Source organism: Leptinotarsa decemlineata, unplaced genomic scaffold, assembly GCF_025532065.1.
Source record: "Leptinotarsa decemlineata unplaced genomic scaffold, Ldec_3_MD MMD2_tig00026282_RagTag_RagTag, whole genome shotgun sequence".
Lineage (NCBI taxonomy): Eukaryota > Metazoa > Arthropoda > Insecta > Coleoptera > Chrysomelidae > Leptinotarsa > Leptinotarsa decemlineata.
The window spans coordinates 16387570-16411508 of NW_027412668.1; the positions used below are offsets into that span (position 1 = coordinate 16387570).

The 23939-nt window shown below is 31.6% G+C and overlaps 2 protein-coding genes across 6 annotated transcripts in view; one reads left to right on the forward strand and one right to left on the reverse strand.

Annotated features, from left to right (window-relative positions):
- The window catches only part of LOC111504603 (voltage-dependent T-type calcium channel subunit alpha-1G), a 639024-nt gene extending 632474 nt beyond the window's left edge, over window positions 1–6550 (forward strand). For all 4 annotated transcript variants that reach the window (XM_074179901.1, XM_074179899.1, XM_074179902.1 and 1 more), the window contains one exon: window positions 1357–6550. In XM_074179901.1, coding sequence (XP_074036002.1) covers window positions 1357–1989 — 633 coding nt within the window. In that variant the 3' untranslated portion in view covers window positions 1990–6550. The remainder of the gene's footprint in view (window positions 1–1356) is intronic.
- A 947-nt stretch (window positions 6551–7497) lies between these two features.
- Window positions 7498–19403, reverse strand: LOC111504594 (luc7-like protein 3). Of its 2 annotated transcripts, none has more exons than XM_074179904.1 (6): window positions 19197–19403; window positions 18692–19143; window positions 17173–17493; window positions 16945–17123; window positions 14589–14652; window positions 7498–12393 (listed from the first exon to the last, which is right to left on the reverse strand). In XM_074179904.1, the coding sequence occupies exons 1-5, from the start codon at window positions 19299–19301 to the stop codon at window positions 14618–14620; spliced, it is 1092 nt and encodes a 363-aa protein (XP_074036005.1). In that variant the 5' UTR covers window positions 19302–19403; the 3' UTR covers window positions 7498–12393; window positions 14589–14617. The 2 variants fall into 2 exon arrangements, with proteins under 2 accessions (XP_074036005.1, XP_023014998.1); XM_023159230.2 differs by having other exon boundaries at window positions 7498–7743; window positions 19197–19402.
- Between the last annotated feature and the right edge of the window lie 4536 nt (window positions 19404–23939).

The window sequence follows — 23939 nt, forward strand, 5'->3', positions numbered from 1 at the left end:
AGCATTACAAAATGCTCGTCCATAAAATACATGCATATCTGCATATTCATTGAATGTAAACTGTTCGGCCATATCAAAAAAATTCAAAATATCCTATAGAATATTGACAATACAATGATAGTCATATGACAACGCACCACTCAACAAAACAAAATCGCATTCCAGTTTCTCATTTTTTATCAAAACTTTCTGAAAGGTTTTTTTGTCAACATCTGTGAAAGAAATGGAACATAATTATTCCCTGGATATTTTTCACCTGATCATGTGCAGCCTTTTTTGTAGTTCATTCGTTTGCTTTTTATTAGTATAGTAAATATTTTTTCCGATGTGCGTTTTTTCAGCTAAATTTAGATTCGTGTTAAAGAATTTCTCCCATAAAATTATAATTATCAGTGAAACTCCTCAACAGTTTAGCTGTGAAGAAGAATTTGAAACATTCGAATGTTGAGTTTCATGAGATGCAGATAACTGATCAACACGAAACGTGATTATTCCACACGTATTATGTACATACAAAATATGGAATGAATTCGATATTTCATAGTAGAGTAGCTTGTTAGTTTAAAAACACCACGAATCTACAGAACTTGATATTTCTTTTGAAAAAATATCTGCTATCACAATTGTGACCTAAACTTCCATATAGGTACTGTACTTTTTGTTTACGACTTCATTTTAGCATACTTTGTATTATTCCTGTTATAAATGTTGTTGAATTAACGTTATCATTATTATTTCTGCTTTGATAATTATTCATTTCAAATAATGGTGGACGAGCGGGTTTGATGTCGTCGAGTAGAACTACATTTTTATCAAGACTCGTTGCTCCGATCGACTTTCCACACGAGTACTTTTATTCATAAAATTGTCCAAGTAACCTTATTTTGTTGAAAAATATTGAAAAATATCTGTCATTTCAAAGTTTTGGGATGTGGACCATCGGGGGTAGTCCGTTCCTGACTTTGTAGCAAAACAACTGACTCCTGCATGAAAGCTCATCGACGGAATTCATTTGTTTAGTCAATTACCAAAATTTGGATGATTTTGAATATTCACTTGAAAAGTTATCAAAGAAAAACATTTTTCATTTTGTAACTTCGAGGGCCCGTAACTTGGTTACGAAGACTTTTAGGAAAAAAAGTTATATGAAGTACTGGTGATATTTTGACCCCATCTATACATTCCCGAGAGGAAAAGAGGAAGTCCAGGGACACCCTGTATATCTAACGTTAGTTACAATTAAAAGTGGTAAAAAACATAGAAATTTTCATTTCTCTTTTCATTATGATCTCCTACCACGTAGTAACGGCTACATCCATCAATTTGTTGATATTATCAATTCCCATATTTTTTCAGGTTCTCTCACTGCCATCTAACTTCATTTACAATCCTCCGGGGACAAGAATCATTTTAGAACAACAACCATCCCAAACAAGACGTCAAACTCTACATAGTCATCAACCTATCTTAATGACAACTAATTTGGACGATATTAAAAATATCGACGAATCGCTATCAGATATTTATAGTATTCAAGAAACAGTACCAGAACGCTTCGAAAAAAATCACAAGCAGGTGAATTTGGACGAAATTGTGACAATTTCTCCATCCACAGAAACAGTGCCAAAGAAGCAAAAAGAAGACAACAAACCGAAGAAAACTAATAACGAACAGAGTAATATGCAGTTGGTGGTTCCTCAGGAAGGAAAATTGTTTCAAAAAATGTATGGAAGCACCAAACATCTTTTCCAAAAACAGCCGTCAATGGATGTGGGAGAAGAGACACCCTTTCTGTTAACCATTCCTCGAAGTCTAGAATTTGCGCAGAGCATAGGAAAAGGTCAACGAATTTCAACAGACAAACGAAACTCGGATGTTGCGGAAATTCAAATCGATATCTCACACATAACGAAAAATAATGGTAACGATGTTGAAAAAGGCCAACAGCATGGAGTTGACACAAAAGACAATGATAATGTTAGTAAGTAGATATATTTTTGTACATGTAAATATCTGTAAAAATGTTTCCTAGGATTATATTTATTTTTACATATCTGTAGTGACTGTTTAGTATTTTATACATTGTTGAACAAACTATTGGATATTGAACCATAGGAATTGTGAATATAATTTAGTGTATTCAATGTTAGTTATAAGTAATCGTAATTTTCAATAATTATTTCAACTGAATTCAGGAATAATCCATTGAAAATACTACAGGTGATATCGAAAAACTATGGTATGAACAAATGCCGAATTCAAAAAGCAATCGTAGAAAAATTCATGTTGTTTTCGAAGTAGTCGTGAATTGTATTTTAAAACTATGCATGAGAAGCAAAGTATATAGTCAAAATAAAGTATATCAATGTCAAACAGATAAATCATTAGATGAATGTATATTTTATTGATGTATCGAGTACATTACATAAAAACATATATCTTACTAATGAAAGTTATCCCATTGAATTTACTAAAAATCTCACCTAAAAAATAAGTGAAGACTATTGCTCTGAGTCTGTCATAAATAAGTGAATTCTCAAAAGAACTCAATCAATTGTTTTGTATCTATGCAAGTAATTGTCATAGTTTGTTGACTTTCAAACCGTATGATAGAGAGCGCAGAAAAAATATTCAGGTGTTTTTTGACATGTAACATAATTTAAAAATGTGGAGGGCTCTGATAGTTCATAAGACCTACCTCCACATAATAAAATAATTCAAAGTGAAATTTTGATGAAAATCTCGGTTCAGAAGCAAAATGGGTTCATCAAACAAAGCATAACTTGAATTTACTATGAAATATATTTTTTAGTTTCGGATTTCGTCGCATGATATTGAATATTTTTGAAAGTTAGTTCCAAGTTGTTCCTCATAAAATAGAGGGAGACTCTGCAGGTAATGCACATAGAGACATCTTTAACGATATTATCATAACAAAGCCCTCCAACCAAATTTCCTTTCGGTGACACTCACACGAAGTATTTTCTTCAACAAATATAAGTAGTGAAACTACTATATACATTTTGCAACGTAGTGTTATATATTGGAATTTTTAATACTACATCAATTTAAAATTTCATATATACTAACATTTGATCAAATAAATCTCGTTATATGCTTATATTTTCCTTATGAACGTTACAGGTAAATCCTTCTATTTTAGGAAAATCATATCAAAACTGAACTGTACAAAACCGTATTACAGCAGATAATATGCTGGTTAAATTTGTTTGCATCACCTTGTTCAGTATTATATTATATATTTTCATAGCAAAAGATTAATAACAAGTATATTTAATTTATTTTGAATATGTCAAAATTGTTTTGAGAATTTGAAAACTGAACCATATGTTGGTTGGTATGAAGACAAAAAATTACAGCATTTTTTTATATATCAGCGCACACTTTTATATTGAAAGATTGGTTATAGCAATTTCCAGAGTTGAGTGATCGAAGAACAGTTCGTATTCTCATACATTTCAATTAAGGTAAATGTACGAAATGCCAAAAGTATTGAGAAACCAGTCAAACACTCGATAAACTTTCGTCATCAGCACCAGATTTAGAATAAGTAGTATGTAAAAACTACTGGGTACATTCAATAGATGGACTCTTGTTGCCTGAAATTCATAAAAAATGATGCTGGTATTACCATATGACAAAACTACACTGATTTTTATCTATATTGATTATTGTATATCTCAAATAAGAATTTGTGTTTTTTGTTAAGTACCTATATGTATCTGAACTATAAATAAGAAATATCTTGATATCGGCAATAAAATGATGTAACATGGAATACAATGAGCGATCTAGAGATATATCATGTCATGCATTCTTTTACAGACCTGAATATTTTATTTCAAGTACGTTTTTGTGAGAAATACATTTATATAATTTTTAGTTGACACAAAATTGTTCGTACATGTATATTCCTAGATATTTTTACTAACATTTTATTGTATTTGTTCACCGTAAACAAATGACTAGTGATTTGATTTCTCTAGTTTTATTGATTACATCGTGTGCATAAATTGACTAATATTTATCATTTCTTCATTAATATTCAAGTTTTAATTATAAATTGATTTCTTCTTTTTAATGTAGCTGAAAATTAAGTTGAAACGTCTTTCAAATTAATACCAGTTCACAAAGATTAAAAATTATGAAATAATATAAAAATCAAATATACCTAAACTATATTAGTGAGATATTTTGTTGCAAGATATTGTTAACTGATACTAGTAAGAAAAAAACCGTTCTTCAGAAGCAATTGAGAAGTATTTATAAAAAAAATCAAAATGATTTTTTTGATAAACCAATTTCTTAGTCATTGAGACATCAATACCTCAGTTTATCGTTCTTCAAATTGTCGTATAAAAAACGACCCCTTCTTATATCGACCTCAGCAAGGTTTTGAATAATATTTTAGATATCTATTCGCAATGATCATTATCTATGATGTTCAAATCAACCTGATGTTATTCGAATAACTAGAATTGTTTGAATAAACATCAGACAAGTTGATATGGATTTTTAGGTACAATCATTACGAAAAGCATCAGTGGGCTGGCTAAAAGATATATTTTGATAAATAAGCTGGTTTTTTGTTTTGTAGTACACTTCTTTTCATATTTTCGTATCAATGTAGCCCACAGAGTAATCTTGCAACTAGAGAAAAAATAATAACTAAGTGCATTTTCTGTAGTAGTTGAATAAGTTGCTTATTTGCTTATTATAAACTTTTTTTCAGTTATCACAGAAGAAATCAAGTGGTGAGCACACCGTACCTTTTAATATGAAAGAGTACCTATTCAATAAAATAATTTTTTTTAAATCTCAAATAGGGATTAATTCGGCCGGTTAATTTCTTTTGAGACCATAATAACTCCACTTGAAATAAAACACATGCATAATGAACAAATGGGGTATATTTAATTCACATTTTCAATAGAAATTAAAATGACTTCACAAGTCCCGAAAAAATTTCAAAAAACCCTTTACCTCAGTTACTTTTTGAATCACGTGTCCTCATCTTCTTTTAAAGTTCACAATATAATAATTATTACATTGAGTAAAACTTTTGAAAGCTTTATAATATCAGATAACAAATAAGTGAATAGAGGAAATAAAAAATCCACTGAAAACAACAAAAAATCAGTTACGGTAAAAACACAATTATTCATTTTGAAACAATGTTATTTGTTTAGACAAGGTTAAAACAGAAGTCAAAATGCGTGATTCTGACCATTTAATATTATGTCATCTTGATGAAAACATACTTTGATATAACCCATTTTGTTACTTGTTAGCAATGTTTCATCATAAATAATAAAATAGAAAATATCTTTGTAAAAGTTTACACAATTTATTTTAAAAAAAATTAATTTTCATAAACGTTTTCCTTCGTTTGTGGAATATAGAAAAGTTTATTAAGTTCTGCTTCTTTATCAATCTCCAATAATTAAAATGTTTGAAAGTCAACAGAACTAAAACACCTCATATCGAAGCACAACATGTTATTTATGTTATGGTATAGATTATAAAGAAAAAAATCAAACATTGAATTAGATTTTAAAGTATACTATTAGATAGAATGAAAGTAGAGTAAATTACTCTCAAAAATGATCCTTTAATGATATCTCGGGTTAGGACTAACTACTTTTTTTTATAATATAATCCTAGTATTTTTCAATGAGGTCATTGATGTTGAAAGTATTATTTTCACCTTTTAATTCATGTGTATTTCAAAAATGTCCCCATAAATTATATTCGAAAGGAATCGTTCCCTTAGAACTAATCTGGAATTTACAGGGTTCTCGATTTAAACTGATTGTTCGAAAGTAGAATACACAAGTTAAAAGAATAATAAAGGGAAACAATTCTAAATAGACAATCTCAACTTCGCCTTCCATATGCTTTTTCTGATAGAAGTACTAACAACTGTCTCAAGTCAAATTAATAGGTATATAGGTTCAATAAATTAATGACAATTATCTTCATTTAAGTAAAATATATGTAACATCTGGTAGTGTTTGGATTCTTATTCATATAATATTGAAAAACGATGTTAAACTGATCTATTCAAATTAAATAACATTCACAAATAATTATATTATTCAACATTCACTTCAATATTAGCATTTCTTAATTTCCTTTTAAATTACGAAATTATTTCCTGTTAACAGTCCATTCGTTTAGGTGTCTGTGATATTTTAGTCTCTCTTTAGAATAGTTCATATTCAATATTTTTAGGTGAATATTGTTGATTATGCTCAAAATTCATTGAAAAATTCAATGACCATTTTTAGATTCAAATATATTTCAAATAGCATTTGAAACTATATCCTACTCTCATTGAATTTTACTAGAGTTTTGGGTACTTATTTATTTATTATTATTAAGAAATATATTGAAATTGTTTCTTCTACCTGTGCCTTTTTCTGTCTTCATAGCAGAACGTTATCTTGGTTTCTATTGTCAATAGTAAATAGATAAAAGTAAAATGTACAACTCATACTTAGAAATATAATGAAATAAATTCCAATCACTTGTCTTTTAATTGTTATAAATATCTTACTGCTCAATTCAATATGGATATCTGTGATGACACAAATACCTATTCATCACGGAAAAATTAGTAACAGTAAAAGTTCGTTGGACAGGTGGTCCCGAATTTCCATATTTAAGAAAGAAAATTTAGGAATTCTACTTCCCCAACATCAAATAAAAAAACTGTAGAAAATTACAGAAGAAAGCAAGGACTATATTATTGAGTTTAAATTACCTCCAATACAAACTCTTCACAAAGATTAAGCACAGAAATGTATATCAGGTACAAACTAAAAGAAAAACTACTATTAAAAAATATGAACATTGAATTACACGAAAATGCCCTTTTCCGTTTCAGTTATTTTCAGTTCCAAACATTCATAATGGAATTGAAACAAAATCATTGACAGGAACGCTACACAACGTAATTTATGAAAAAATATCGATATAAAATTTCGCTTTTGTGGAAAACACTCAAATTCTGGTGTCAGGAGACAGGATTTTTCTCAGAATAATTTTCCACAAAGGGAGGAACTCATTTGCGCTTTTTCTTGTGTTTTAGAAATATATTTGGCAGTGGCGCTTTCTCGCTGAACCAGGGGCTGAGGGCAATGCAAACACAGTCCTAGACTAGATCCCCTTCAGAAGTCACATCGAGCTTCCATTACAAATTGGAGTTGAAGGATAATAATTATCAAAAAATATTTTGTATAAAGATTTTAAATATCAGTATATTAGACCTTTTTAAAAGATTCTTCAATATACCTAACAGAAGCGTGACATATATCGAAGTTAGATTTTTTAAATGGAACAATATATTTATCTTTCCTTATTGCGATATTTAAAAAAAAATGAGGATTATATGGGTTTTGTTTTGTGGTTCCGGCCAAAAACTTTATATTTGCCAAACAGAAAGAACAATGGTAGGGAAATGAAACAATCATAGCTTTGAGTAATATTTTAACTATTAACATATATGTCACTGATAAAAAAAAAATTAACACAATTTCTATGTTATTACACAAAAGCAAAAACATAGCTTTTATATTTTTTGCAAATTGAATACCTATTTGACTACAAAATATAAAACACAATTCGTCACCTCGATTTAATTCTGATGTCCTGGATAGAAGATCTTGGCGAACCTTGGACTTCTTAGTTTCTTATAGTCAGACCCACCTGTTTGTGACACTGTAAAGATCCAGACCACAGCATGAGACAGGAACCTGACATGACTTTCGTTTTGATAAATGAAATGCCTTCGAAAATACTTGACAATTTTGAGTAGTAATACTAGTTATATATTCAACAACGTACAGACTATTGAACAAAAACATTCCACTTTCAAATCGAGAAAAGTTATCATATTCGGATTGATTCGGCCGTTAATTGATGAAGATCCATAGTAATTTCAAAAACTACACCTCACGATTTGATCTCCACAAACTTTATTTGAAAAAATATAATCATATGTTTCGCTAGCTGTAGCTGTTTCATACACTTGAAAAAGCTACTGTGCTAGCGAAACATGTTGTGATTATATTTTTTTAAATAAAGTTTGTGGAGATCAAATCGTGAGGTGTAGTTTTTGAAATTATCATATTCGGAACTGAAGCCAAAAGATTGGTTTACTTTAGCAGTGAAGATCTTTTTAAATTAGACTGGACCTAATCAAATGTGTTCGTTTGTAGTACATGTGTGATGATGTTTGTATTGTCAATCCAGTTTTATTTACAGTTTGAGTGTTAGTTTCATTGAATTCATTCTATTGTCCATATCAATGAGGATTTCGTTATCGCAGTACATATGTTTTTTCTCGTTGGCTACTATGTTGTTGTCGCTAATGTAATTTGTCATAGGTATATTCTTTAAAAGACATTTTTTTGTGGAGGGCCCAATATTTTATACTGTTTTTTTGTTTTCTGAAACGTTAACCATTTGAGAAAGCTGATTATCAATAGTTGATTTTTTCAATAGATTTTTTTCAATTTGTAGGCAAAATTTATGAATACGACAAGTTACCGACTGATTGGACTTTCCAATAGTTTATATTATACAGTTTCTTTTCGGGGTGAACTTTTCAGTTTGCCCTTTACTACATTTCAGCAGATTCTCTATTGATTTACTTTTTTTTAGATTGTGGAAGATTATAAACCCAAAAAAACACTATAAAAAATTGTCACATGTAGTTGATGTTCATATCATCATTTTTTAGTTTTATTTGCTGTTTTCATTCATTCATTGATCAATTACCATAATTAAAACTAATGAAAAATAAAGAAGCCAACTCAAAAAAAAAACACCTGTACTTCAAATGATATGTTGAGAAAATTTGGAAAAATTGATTCTTCGACAAGTATTTTATTATCACAACTGTTATTTATTTTCCAGCCATATCCGTGATACAGACTATTAAATGAATGAATAATAACAAAAATCAGGAGATCATTATGAGTAAATTTTACTAAGTTAGTGTTTTTACATGCTAGTGGCCTAACTACTACTTGTTAGTAATACCTACCTACAACGTTCAGTAATCTATCTACTACCTATTATTAATTCTATGCTAAACTATCTATTTTTCAATACCTCTAATTTGTTATGTTTCCTGTATGTTAATGATTATCTAATATATAAAAATGTTTGTTGGTAAGTGATAAACTTCTACATCGCTCAACCGATCGTGATGAAACTTGACATGTATAAGTAAATTTTCATAGAGAAGGTTTTTAGGCTATCAATTTTTCTGTAACTCGCCACTAGATGGCGCTGTAGAACAATTTTTGAAAGCACTGTCCTATAACGCTGCGCACGCCTAAGTTCGTTGATTCTGAATTGTCAAAACATTGGAACAGCAGAGATACAGCAACATAGTACTAGTCTCTAATATTTATAAATTGAGGGATGTAGCCATTACTACGTGGTAGGAAATCATAATAAAGAAAAGAGAATTGAAACTGCAGTGACGTTAGTTACAAATAAAAGTGGTAAAAAACATAGAAAGTTTCAAGTATCATTTCTTCATTCTAATATTTATCTGTTTAGTGAAACCCTATCGATTCTACAACCCAGCTATGTTGAGAACTCACCAGAATTCATCGAGAGGATCAAAGATTTAAGGTTGGGTGAAGGAGAGATCTTAGTATCCTTTGACATATCTTTGTTATTTCCAAGTGTAAACATACCAAAATCAATTGAATATTTGAAGGATCTTTTAGATGTAAATGAAATAAGTGGTGAAGTAGTCGAAGAATACATCTGGCTACCAAAATTTGCATGAAATTTGTGGCGGAACCACAATTTCTTGTCCATAGACCGCTCACATTTCCCTTGAGCAAAGAAAGGTATGATATTGAGGAAAAACTTTTTGGGGAGGTGGTTGAAAGCAACAGGTATCCATCAAACATGGTGAATAAACTAATTAGAAAACAAAAATTTAGGGAGTATCCTCGTAATGCCTCGACTTTTCGAAAAGAGGAAGATTAAAAATTCATAGTGCTTGAAAAATTGCACGGACGGCTTGAAAAATTGCACGGACCTTCAACAATTCATTCAACAAGTGTTGGGCAGTCCGAAAGACAAGACGTTGGAAAAGAAAAGTCTGGGATTTACGAAATAAGTTGCGAGGATTATGATAAGAAATATGTTGGTCAAACCAAACGGACTATATTAGCTCGCTACAAAGAACATGTTTCGCATGTTCGGTTTTATACACCGGAGAAATCTGGTGTCGCTCAACATGCCATAGAGAACGACCACAGAATAAGTGAGAAATGTTTAAAATTGTTGAGACCGGTACATGACAACAGGTTTCTGTATGCCTTAGAAAGCTTGGAAATCGAAAAGTGCAGAATAAGTTCTATGAATAGCGATAAAGGTTCCTATTTCAAACAGCCCTTTAGTCTTATACATAATAATTCTAAATAAAAAACAGATGAATATTAGAGATAATCCCTAACATAGAGGATATACATAACAAATTATAGGTATCAAAAAAACAGGTAGTTTAGCATAGGATCAATAACAGGTAGTAGTTAGGTAATACCAACCAGTGTAGTTGGGTAATAAAAAACAGATAGTAGTTAGGCCGCAAAGACTTGGTTAGCGAAACGCCCGTCGAAAGGCCGTAATTTTTGTTCTGGTGTTGTTCATTTTATACCAGAGGTTCCAGTACGAACTATCAAGTATATTCTGATTATTGGTTCATCATTTCCATGAAGACATATAAACAAATATGATGAATAAAGAACCTTTACATTAATAACTAACTGCTGAGAAATATGAGCAAATAGAAATATTTAGGAGTAAAAATAGCAATTATCAATTTGTTAGTGGATTTTGATGCTCAACTTGGAAGGTGTAGAACTCAATGTCACCTTCGAACACCAGACCAGTTTTCTTTGTGAATCATACAATAGGTTTTTCCAATGTAAATTATTTTCTTATTACATACGACCTCTTACTGCTTGTGCTTCTTTGTTTAAATACAGGCATACCCGAACTTTTGTTCGAGTATGACTGTATTAATCGTGCTAGTTAGGGTCTTCACACATTTCCTTTAATTTAATTCATGGAAAATGTTGAACAGCTTGTTCAAAACAATTTGACCTTTTTTTTCTTCACCTGCAGAGAATTATGTAGCAAAAATAATTATTGTTGCAGATACAACAAGTATTTCCTGGTATTCTGGAATCTGTATACCAGGTAATTTTTACAAAATGATCACGAATGACCATTCAGAGTTCAAAATCAGTTTCTTAGTTCATGGAAACCTAGACGCATATATTTGAATGTACAAAATGGCACACCTTCAAAAATAAAGAATCTTGATTCATACTCTCAGCTAACTTTTTCTTGTTCATTAAAAGAAGCAACCTCTAAACTATAACATACATTAATCAATGTTTCTCTTCTTTTTTGCCCGTATGCAACAAAATGAGTGTTTGTATTATTTTGTTAATTTCATAACAGAGAACTGCTATTTTTTTAGATATTTGAATATCTAATTTCTCAGGTTGAGAAACAAGATATATTTGAGAAACAAGATATATTTCCAACACCGGAGATAATTATAATGAATAGTTGGATAATTATTTACATATCAATATCTAGAAAGATTTGAAAAACGGAACAGAATAGACTTTTTGAAATTTGTAACTAGTCAGGTCCATCCTATGTTACGTTTTAAATTTATCACAAAAATTATAACTGAATCAGAAATGCATTATTGCTATTTAAAGTAGTGTCTGTCGACAAACCACTCTTGAAAAATATTTGTTAACATAAATCGGATATGATTGTTAAAACGATTTTCAAATTTATTAATCAAAATTAGAAGAAAAACTCAATATTGAAACAAATGAATGAGAATGAAATGAAGCATGATTATCTGAAAATATTTTCGGAAAATGAGAAATAAACACTAACGCCAAATTTGTACAAATATTTAAGAGAATACTGAAAAATAACTAACTTGCTCTACTACAGTTGAGAAAATTTGAAGCAGCCAAGGAAATAAATAGAGGAGTATTATTGAAGTAATGCACAAAGATTTTTTTAACTATATCTGATAAGGTTATCATGTTCACAAAATCTGGAGCCCAAATTATAACATTTTTTGAATCCTGTCTCAAATATATAAAGCCGCCCATTTCGAGGCAGTATTTGATCAACTAACACACCAATGGCCTAGTATGTTAGAAATATGTGGCAAAATGCAGACACATTATTTGTGGAACAGCATACGTGCAGTACCTCTTCTTGAATTCCATTTTTTCAAACAAATTTCCTTGGCAAAATTAAATAACAAATTTTCAGCAGGAGCACTGTTCTTTTTTATTTCTGAAACCAAATATAAACTAAATAAATTGTGATCATGAACGAATCAAAATTGCATCGACTTTGAAAGTGAAATGAAATAGTTTTCAAAAACAAATTTTCGAAGGCACTTACTCAGCACTAAATTAGATAAATACCTCTTGACTCTAATGACGAGACACGCTTTTCAGTAACTACAGTAACACAGGTATGGTGATGATATTAGAAAATATTCAATAAATATGACTCAAATTTTTTCACATAAATACCTCGTTTTAGATATTGTACAAAAAACCGATAAGTGTGAGTGTTTGGGCACTGACAGCTTGCTCAGTCGACTGTCTCGCAGCTGAAAACTTATAAAACAAAATGGTGTCAAACCATTTCCCTTTTCCGATTCAATACACATAATAATAATATCCATTAAACCACACCATTAAAAAACTGTTGGGAAACTAAACGAAATAATATCATAAATTGTAGATTCGGTTAATCATTCTGAAATCTGTGTCAGCTCTAACGAGACCTTTTATTGTGCAAATTTATTCAAAACCAAATTGCCTTGATAGAGCTCACAAAAACTTCATATTTGAAGGAAGAAGCTTATAATCAAATGGTATAGATAAAAAACTAATCTTCCAAGCTCAAAGTGGAATAAGTATTTCAGTTTCTCTTCTGCAACTACATAAAAATTATTCTATTGAAAACACTTGTACCAGAATTCTAGTGTATGAAAAGTGTTTTCAATCGACTCATTTTATTTTGAGGGTTCCAATTCTACCAACAAATAAAAATTAATGATACAATGAACAAGAATAATGAGTAAAATAAAGTATTTTATCTATATCAATACTAATATGAATTCATGGATACATTTTCCAGATAGCCGAGAGAAAAAACTGAAATTAAAGAGAAGAAAAACGAACTTATCCAACAGATAAGTAACAAACTTCATCATGAGGAGTTGCTGCCATTGGTCATTAATAACAATAAAAAAAATTTACCCCTATAAATGAGAAACAAATAGTAACTCTTTTGAATCTGAAACTCTCACTGTAAGAATCCTAATTGATAACACTACAACTGATCGACAATAAGTAATAATAATGCTGATCCTGGGGAAAATCTGTTGTGAAAGAAGGTATAGTGTTTAACATGCGAGTCTCATTCTTTAAACTATCATAACCAACCATAACTGTGGATCAGTGCGGTGCATAGAGATATGTGGGAATATGCATGATTTATTGTTATTCTACTACTATGTCCAACAGGTTAAAAAAGTTAGAAAAATGTCGTAGAGTAATCCAATAAAAATAAAAAATATTGTATCAAATTTGTGCGGGTTGTTTTCACTTTTGTCTGTTTTCCCTCTCTAGACATAATGGAGGTATATTTCTAAATTTTTGCATTCTTATCAAAGCGTCCTTTCAAATACTGATATCTTTGTTGCTTTTGTTTCATGATGTTGTTACTCCAAGTATTTTGCAGACGGTTTGCTCTTTACTATTTGACTGGTAATAATTGAGAGATTTGAAAATGGTTTCTGATAAAATATTATAAACTGTAATTTTTCTGCGTTCTGTCTCGAACACTATCTCATAAACCATAATTTTCTTGTTGATGAGGTTCTGAAGGTGAGTTTACTAAGAATAAGCAATTCATTGTGTGATACCAAAACTGTATAAAACACTTATTGCATGATGTAGACATTCTTCTCAAGTTAATTTTGGTTTTTGGTCTTGTGTTGTAAAGAAAAAAGTGGAGAACCTTAAGTAACCTTAAGAAAGCCGGTAACTTACATCAATAGGAATGTCAGCAAATCACCCCACCGACTTTTCACTAAGTGTAGTCAGTTCAAGAATCTTATTGTTCTAAAAGTATAAAGTGTGTATTTATGTGTGGTTTTTTGTTACAATGTACAAGTTCATCAGATGTTCCATATTTTTCAAGTTACCATGAATAAAAACAAAAAACCTAGACAGGTAACAACATTATTATGGTTGAATATGGGATCATTATCTTTGTATTCGAACATAAAAAATACTGAGGCACAGATCCATTATCAATTATTCCTTTGGATATCGAGCATTGATTCAAAAGAGTTATTTTTCATTCCTCTTATAACAAATAGAAAATAATTTGAATTTTTGGATGGTAACCACTAACCTGCAGTCTTTCTGAAAGAAAAGAAGTAAATCGTAAACTAGAAAGCCACCTACCTGAAACGGGAGGGTCTTACTGGTCAAATTCAATGTCTGTGATGGTGATGGTGTCGATGGTGACCTTAAAAAAATTAAAAAGATTTCATAATTACAAGCCTCATATATCAAAGACTATTAAATATTTCTATGTTTAAAGAAATCTCATACATTTGAAAGGATTTATAAACATCAAATTGCAGTAATTTATGAGAATATATAACTTTGAGTATTGGGTACATACCACACACATTTTATGAAAAACATTCATAATTGGCCTTAAAACTTTATAAAAGTTAAACAAATTTGAAAGAAGGGGGGTTGTAATTTGAGGAGAAATATTCTTCAATAGTATAAAATTCTTCAATCAGCATCAACAGTTTTATATTCTGAAATCTGCCAAGATGGATTTTTTAATGTCATTTAATTTGTTTTATTGAACACTCTGACCTCCAATAATTCAGGACTAAATTCTGAAATGAAGAAAATTCCTGAAGACGCCTTCTTGGTTGCTGAAACGCGCGTCAAGATGAGTATTGCAGTTCTGGTGATTGGGAAAAGTGCTTTTTCTGGAAAATCTTTTAAATTTTTCATAATCTCGACAATTTTCAAGGCGTTGGATTTATTAAAATAATTCTGTTTGTAATTATCAGATCACCGAGTAAATTCATGATTGACCACAAATTGGTTACCACTTTCTAGGAGCTGCTGATTATTAGGTTTCACACTTCCTTTCGACTAATCCATGGCTGAAACTCATAGCTGCTTTCACACTGATGAGTTAACCAAAGTTTCAGTGTTTATGTTATTAAATTCTTTGTTTTTATGGAATAGGCTACTTCAAAATGATACTGAGTGGAGAAATTGATTTACATTTGCCTCGTTTTGTGTTTCTCCAAACATTTCAAGACATTCTGACTCGAAATGAAGTCTAAATGAAGCGAAATGAGTCTTACCAATGTTTTGACATGTTTGGGCACACTGCTAAACATAGTTGAAGCAATGAACATCAATTTATGTATCCAATATAAATCAACAAAGTAACTAAAATGAAACGATGTTGTTACTGCTCCGAACGACCTAACATTTTAATCAATAATTCCTTTTATTTTTTAAATGAAAGTAAACATTGATCAATTTCATAAATTGCATCAGCATTTCATTAATCAATCTGTAAAAAAATCACTACATAGTATAAAAAAGTCGCTTCCCGCTCTCTGTCCGTATGTATGCTTAGATCTTTATAATTACGCAACGGATTTTGATGCGTGCTTTTTAATAGTAGAGTGATTCAAGAGGAAGGTTTATATGTATATAATATGCATAATATAATAGAGACACACTTGATAATTTTGGGGGTTTCTAATGTGATGTCGTAAATAAACACATTTTTTATGCTCACATTGCAAACGCTGGCTGAACCCTATGAGATAGATCAAAAAATGTACTACAGTATTGTACACCTTGAAAAGTTCTACAAAAATATCCGCGATGGTATATGTCTATCTCTTGGGGAAAACCCACAATGACCATTTTTTATTCTTGAAAAGCAATTTAAGCGATACAGCATCAATCCTTATCCATTTAATATGAATTATTATAGTCCTTTACAGAATGTAATTTATATGAATATTTTCGAAGATATTACAGATTTAAAATGCAGGGGCATAGCGGTTGCGGCGGTAACGGCTGCGGGGCCGGCGGCGTGTGCCTATAAATAGCGCGTCGAAGTCCGCGCTTTGTCGTACAGCACTTTATGAATAACAGCAATCGCTGTTATTCATAAAGTGTATACTTTTATATGTATATTTAATATCAGCCTTGCGCCCGTGCGGTGCCGGGGCGGTTCGCTACTATTTTATATTCCGTTTTCAAGCTCCGATATCTAACAATAAATATTTCAGTATGCGGAACATTAGAAGTAGCCATTCCCAATTTGAGGTTAAAATTTATAATTACAATATAAAAATCACTTATTGTGATATATAATATGTCCAAAATATTAGTTTTAAAAACAACTATATGTGTGGTATAAAAGAATTGAAACAGTAGAAGTTTTTCAATAAACAATGTCAAACGATAGTTATATGTCATTAATAGACAAATTTGGACTCGAATTAAGATTTGTATGGCTATCACTGTTTGATGTACTGAGATCAGGTTATTATCCAAATAAGAGGTATCGCTGATTTGACCCAAATGATAACTCTTTTGTCTTGGTTTTTCCTTGTGAAAAAAACTACATATAAGTGCATGTTTTATGACATATTTTGTTGATATGGCATGTGAAACATATGAGGCCATGTGTGTGACAGTAGTGTGCAACTAAATAATAGAACTATCAATCAATGCAGTATATTATAATATAGTGTCTTACTTGAATCCCGATTCTTCCTACTTCGATCTTTGTCTTTTTCCCTTTCCTTGTGAGACTCTTTTTCTCGATGAGATTCTCTATCCCTTTTATCACCTCTGTCTGCAGTCCGTGATCTCCTACCTCTTTCTCTTCTTTCTCTATCCCTCTCTCGTTCTCTTTCCTTCTCCTTGTCCTTTTCCCTAAAATAGCAGGAATAATTTAAAAATTCAATATAACACATTTTCTTACCTTTGATCGACACGACTTTTTTCCAACATCCTCTCCCTTTCCCTTCTTCTTTCACGTTCCCTGTCTCTATCACGATCACGTTTTTCATCTGATCCCAACCCGCCCTTACTGAATGACCTTTCTTCTCTTGCAGCTTTTAGTGAATCATTAACTTCTTCGACAGCTACCTTCAGTCTAGCGAAACCCATGTGCTGCTTGCCCATCAAATGATCATCTATACGTTGTTGGGCATCTCCAACTATGAGAAAAGCACCACACACCTCACACACTTCCATTTGTTTTTCTTGAGCTGCTGCAAGCTCAGCTGTAGCAGTAAAATGGCTACAAATACAAAATCATTGAGTAACAAAAGTAGCATTCAATTAATTCGTTCATTGCTGATAATGGTTGGCATTTCATATTTCTTAATGACTAACAGAATAAAAATATAGAAAATTATATAAATATTTGCTCAAACCACTAATGAAATGTCCTATAGTTTCATCAATAAAACTAACCCATACCTCTAACAAACAGGTTATCAAATTTATCAAATTACTGACGAACATAGAAACAGATTTTTATTCAATTACTGAGCACATGATAATAAATAAATCGTCACTATCCAGAAGCTGACGTTGCATGTGAATTAAATTGAAATATATTTGTTCGGTCTTAAATAAAACACATTACTTCAGTGTATCGGTTCTATTACTGCAAAATATGTATCATAAACACATGCAAGAAGTCTCTGCCTTTTTTTCCTTTTCCCTATTTCATATTTTAAGCAGATATACACTGAATACAGCCACTCAAACCCAGTTTCTCCAGTGACTCTTTGATCTTGGTAAAAGTAATGGCGATTATATTTAGATATTGTTATAATTGACAAACATGTCGAATATGTGAAAGCTATTTTCCGAATTTGTTGGATATGGTCTGCAGATAATTGGCTCTAGTTTTATTCCATTGACGACGGGCGTGTCATCGTTCCTAGTTGCGAAAATTATTTCCAGCCTTGAAAGTTAACAGTCTTTAATCAACTTCCTCCAAGAGAAGCAGACAACGTTTGGAAGATCTCCTCAAGAAGAAACGAATATTCTGAGTTCACTAACGTGACTTCACGACACGTACGGTGTTGTGACATCTGCATATTCTTCACATGCTTACCAATAAAAAAAAATTAAAAACACCAGGGTTTATCAATGTACTGAGAAAGCATTACTACATGAAAGGATATAACTACACAGGAAAGATTCAGCCCTCGTCGACATAAAAATAATGAACATGACCATCAAATTAGGGTGGGCCACATGAAAACCAAGATCTATATCTTGGAGGTGATGATTTAGAAGTATCCATTAGAAACACTTGCCTATGTTTCAAACAAGACACCATGTGTCAGTCTACAAAAGATTGGTACAGTATATTAGAATCTGTGGCAAAGGCCCCACATATTCGTTTGGTGGCCTGACAATGACAGAGGAATCCCCTAACGTGAATACTAAAAAACCTAATGAAAAACTATTATAGTTCTCACCCATTGTCTACTTGCTTCCTTAGATTGTCCCGTTCATCTTTGAGTTGGTCACAAAGCTTCATGAGTCCTTGAGCCTGTTCTACATTACCATCTGTTCCAGCTTTTTCAGCCTCTGCTTCGAGATCATTTATTCTTTCATTCAATAAATTAATCTGTTCCTGGTTTTTCTGTGTTTGTACCGGAGTTAACGAAGGAGTTTCATTCTTCTCCGAGGCACTGAGGGCTAATCGTTGTTTGCCTTTGATAATTTTCCTTTCGACGTCATTCATCATAGATGCACAGAATCGGAGGAAGTCTTCTTGGTACTGGAGTTTTCTGTGGTGTGTGGGTTTCGCTTTCAGAAACAATTTTCTAACTTCTTCATCGTGAACTTTGCTACATGCTCCTAAATCTACTCTGGTATTAACGAATAAATCGTGAGGGCAGAACTTTGCAAGAAAGTACTTGCAATACTGAAAATAAGGGATGAAAAAAAATTGGGATTATAAACAAAAACAATTCTTACTTCGGGATCTTCCCAGTTCAATTCTTTCACTTTTTCGTTAGGTGCTACATTCCTATTGCGTCCCATTAACTCGTCCAAGAGCTGAGCAGCAGCTAACACAGCCATTGTCGAATTATTAAAGTGAAAAGACGGAGAAATGAGAAACTGAGAACAATTCCATACATAAATGCCAAATGCAAATGAATTGATAGTTGACACTTGATCACTGACAATAGTGACAATCAGGAATTTTCTGTTATGCCCAAACCACAGTATAGCCACCTTAGACAAGAAAGTCTCTTGTCTAAGATAGCCACCCTATGGAAATGTTTACTTCTATACTAAAACCAATAATGATTGAGAGTAGAAGTAAGCCCAGTTGACAGCAAATCGGGGCGTGCTTATTAATTTTTTGAGAGGGTTGAGAATGAAAGAAAAATTCTTAGTACAATTAGTTAAAATATTCATACACATTTTTTATTTATTTCATTAAAACTTTGCAATATCGTAATTTACCTAATCATTGTAGTCATCAGGTGGGCCTTATGAAAACGGAGTAATAATCGTGGTAATTATAGTAGGTACCAAATAAATTACCAATATTAATAAAAAACACTATATATATATATATATATATATATATATATATATATATATATATATATATATATATATATATATATATATATATATATATATATATATATATATTTTGATTTGAGATTTTTGATAATAGAATATAATATAAATGTAAATGTACAAATTTTCGTCTAATCTTCAACCTCAGATTCGTCACTGTTGCTACCGCTATCATCAAAGTGAATTATGATTGGTTCAATATCGTGTTCAATACGGTTGTCTACGTTCCACGTTTTTTGCGCCTCTTTTTAAACATACTGCATGCATTTTTTCCAGTCTTCTGCAGAAACAGTTCGAATAGCTTCTTGTTGATGATGATGCACGTCCACTAATTTAAATGTTCTGTTTTCTCGTGCCACATATCCTTTTACTTGCGCCCAGATTAATTCTATTGGGTTTAATTCGCAGTGGTATGGTGGTAACCTTAAAACTGTAATTCCACGACTTAACGCCATTTCATCCACTGCGAATTTTTTATATTTGTCTGTGTGTAATTTTGTTAGCTGAAGTAGTTCTGCCTTCAAACTATCTTTGTTATATTGGATGTTCTTATCAATTAACCATTCTTGAATTGCTGCTTTTTTCCATGATTGTTTGGGTAATGATTCTAAATGTCGACTATGGTATGGGGCATTGTCCATGACGATGACAGACCCAGATTCCACAAGTTGAATGATGCCTTCAAACCATTTTTCAAACACCTCCGCATTCATCTCTTCATGATAGTCGCCTGTTTTCTTAGATTTAAATATTAATTCACCATTTGGTAAGAATCCACTGTCGCTTCCTATATGCGTAACTATCAGACGACTACCTTTTCCAGATGGCTGTTTCAACCCAACTGACAAACCTTCAATAAAGGCTTGTCGTGCACTTGTTATATTACCATCCTGCCATACTTTTTTGACCGTATGTCCTTGGTTAACCCATGTCTCGTCCATGAAGTACAATTTTTTTTGAGCTTCCGAAATTCGTCAATTTTTCTTAGATAGTTTCTTCTCCATGCTTTTATTTCTTGACGTTCAATGAGAATGCTTTTCCTGTCAACTTTTCCGTACGTAAATTTCATTTCGTCTACAAGTTTCCTAAAAGTTTCTTTACCCATTTTTGGGACCAATTCATGATCGCTAAGTGCCTCCAGAACTGTTTGTAGTGTGGGCAGCTCATTTCTGAAAAAGAAACTGTGAATAGTTCTGCGTATACTGGTTTTGGCTTATTCATCAACTGTGATATTTTTTCGTCCGCTAATAGTTTTTGGCGTTTGTACGTCCCCATGAATTTCTGCTTCTTTTAGTATTTTGTAAATCGATGATTTTGGTACACCGGTATAATCAGAGCACATATCAACCAATTTCTCTTTTGTAATTGTGGAACTTAATGATGTAGAAATGCCTGGTTGGTTATTCGGAGGTACACACGTACAATTACAGCACATATGCACAAAGTCATCTTTTGGTGGCTGATGATCTCTTTCAAGACAGTGAAATACTCGCAGTACAATTTGTTTTTCTCTTACTGACCGAGACTCCGACCGTTTTACCTTTTTCGACGTGGAAGGCCCGACCATGTCTCCCATTTTTTGAGTAGTTTGAGAACGGTGTAGAAATATAATTATGTAACGCTTAAACACTTATTAGCACTATCATTTTCACCAATTGTTATCACAACACGTCGATTGCTGACTAACTTAACTGTAAAAAGTACAATTCACGCTGTATAATTCACAAACCAATGATACGCTCATGGCTGCAAGTACATTAGTGAGGACTGCAACGATGAGATGGAAGTTACGGTAAAGTGACAAAGACAGAAATATCGTTGCGTACAGCGTTGCCACTAGTTGTAATAAATATCTAACACTATACAGAAAATAATGAATTTTAACTGATCAGTAATCAGGAAATGTATAAGTATTACTCATTACAAGCTCATCACTGATTTTTGTCATAAATAATACCTTTAAATTGTACTAGTATTGTGTATTATCTATAATTTGCCACAACCTACAACTCTACTGCTTACTATATTTTGATTCTGCTATAAACTGGTAACGTAAAATTTAGATATGACAACGCGCTTTACTCTCAATCATTATTGGTTTTACTATATACGATGGTAGTATAGCCACAGATTAAGTACTTAATCTGTGGTATAGCCTCAAAATAGAGAGGGAAAATACCGACCAAAAGTGTACCTCTCTCTTTCTCTGTTTTGTTGGCCTACCATAAGCAAAGAGTACACAACTACCAAGAGGTAAAAAAGCGCATTTTTCCGAATATAAATTTTCAGCGCATACGATCGAAACAATTAGTATTTCTGTCAAGGTCAATCTATACTTCCTGTCTTAAAATTGTATCGCAAGGTTGCCAATTCTTGATTGATTTCTGGCATTTACCATGAATTGATTATACTACCAAATATTATCTGAGCCAAAATTCTTGAAATAAAAATTGTATATGTAACAGGTACATGCCAAAATAATATAATCAACGTAATCTCAGAAATTGCCGTCTTGCCATTGAATTTCTACCAGTTGGTAGAAAATTAATGAATAAACAAATCATACAAGAAATATGTTGTTTTTTTTTTCAATCATTTACAGGTTTTATTTTTTTTCTACACCCGTACTATAATAATAAACTTATATTTCCATAATTCGTTACGTTTGGCGGTTCGAACTAGCAATGAAACAGCCTAATCGGATATATGATAACGCCGTAGACCGCTAGACCACCGGCCGACCTTTAATGAAGTTCAGCTTCATTCTTTAGTGTTAGTCGACAATAAGTATATTATAAATAATAAGCTACTTTGTTTATCGTAACTAATGAAATGGTGAAGCATCATTCAAGTGTTTTTCAGCCTATTAACAATGAGGCTAGACTACTTGGCAATGAATACACTAAACAGTATTACTAATTAAATATTAATTAAAATAAGAGATATTGAATTTCATCAAACTTCATATAATACTTAAATTCCTCCCAAAAACTAAAATCGAAAAACGTTTTTAGTTGAATTCAATTTCATTTGTTGTTTGATATTTTTTTACCAATTTGTTATAGCCATCTCAACCAAACTACTAGCATTTCTAATAGCATGGCATAGATGCGTCTAAATCAATTTTGTTCGTGTTATAATTCAGAGACTTGAATCCTATGAATAGTAACATCAAGATTTTGTATCAAAGTGAAAGTTTTCTGATGAATACTTGAGATCCAGTTTGTGTCTAAAAGTTACTTCTTTGCATGATCTACACATCCATGTATAGAGTTACTTCCTTCCTTTCTTTGGAAGATTCCCTCATTCTTCTTTTTTGTATCAAGATGGAGTAGTAGAAAGCCAAAAACTTTCTTTCCCAAAAATGACATGAATGTTATCCGTCATTCGTAATTAATTTCTAATTTCTTAACTTATTCCATTATTCAATATCATGAGTAATCAATAGAATAATTACTTACACATAATGAAGTAAATTTATGTGTAGCATTAATTCAGAGTATAGTCTAAATTTGCAATCGGACATGACATTTCAAAAATTCACAGTGTAACATGTGATAAAAAATCATGTATATACCTGAAATGACTTTTGAATTCTTCATCAGAATAACGTTGAAATACATTCTCATAATCAATTACGTGGCCCAAGTTTTCACGATTATTTTTTGAAGTTGCATTCCACTCTCCATCTGAACTAGATGAACTAGTTTCTGGAGTACAATTGCAACGCATCTACAAATCTCCAATTGCTGTAAAAGACATTTTGATTACATTCAAACTCAATTTGTTTATTATTGTCTACTTCTTTTTCAATATTATTAAAGTTAGCTTACAATTATTGAAACTTATTGAGGTTTACGTAACTTCATTAAAACTTCTACTTCATTTTTTCAACCTCACCATTTGTTATGTTTACATGAACACTCAAAACGTTCCATAATCCATTCTACTGAGTTTATGATAGTATCGCTCGCAAACAAGGGACAAACTGCGGTCGTGAACGTGATCATTGTGAGCGTTTACCGTGATACCTCGTGTTCCACTAAGTGTTTATTTTTATACCACCTTCCTCGAACTAATTTGACTAGTACGATGAAGTTTTTATTTATAAAGGTTTGAATGATT

Excerpts from the sequence above, each read along its gene's own strand:
- LOC111504594 (XM_074179904.1), bottom strand. The coding sequence starts at position 19,301 with ATGGCTGTGTTAGCTGCTGCTCAGCTCTTGGACGAGTTAATGGGACGC. Across the intron at positions 17,494-18,691 it reads AGGAAGCAAGTAGACAATGG|CCATTTTACTGCTACAGCTG; the intron begins GTGAGAACTATA and ends TTGTATTTGTAG. Across the intron at positions 14,653-16,944 it reads TAGGAAGAATCGGGATTCAA|GTCACCATCGACACCATCAC; the intron begins GTAAGACACTAT and ends AATTTTTTTAAG.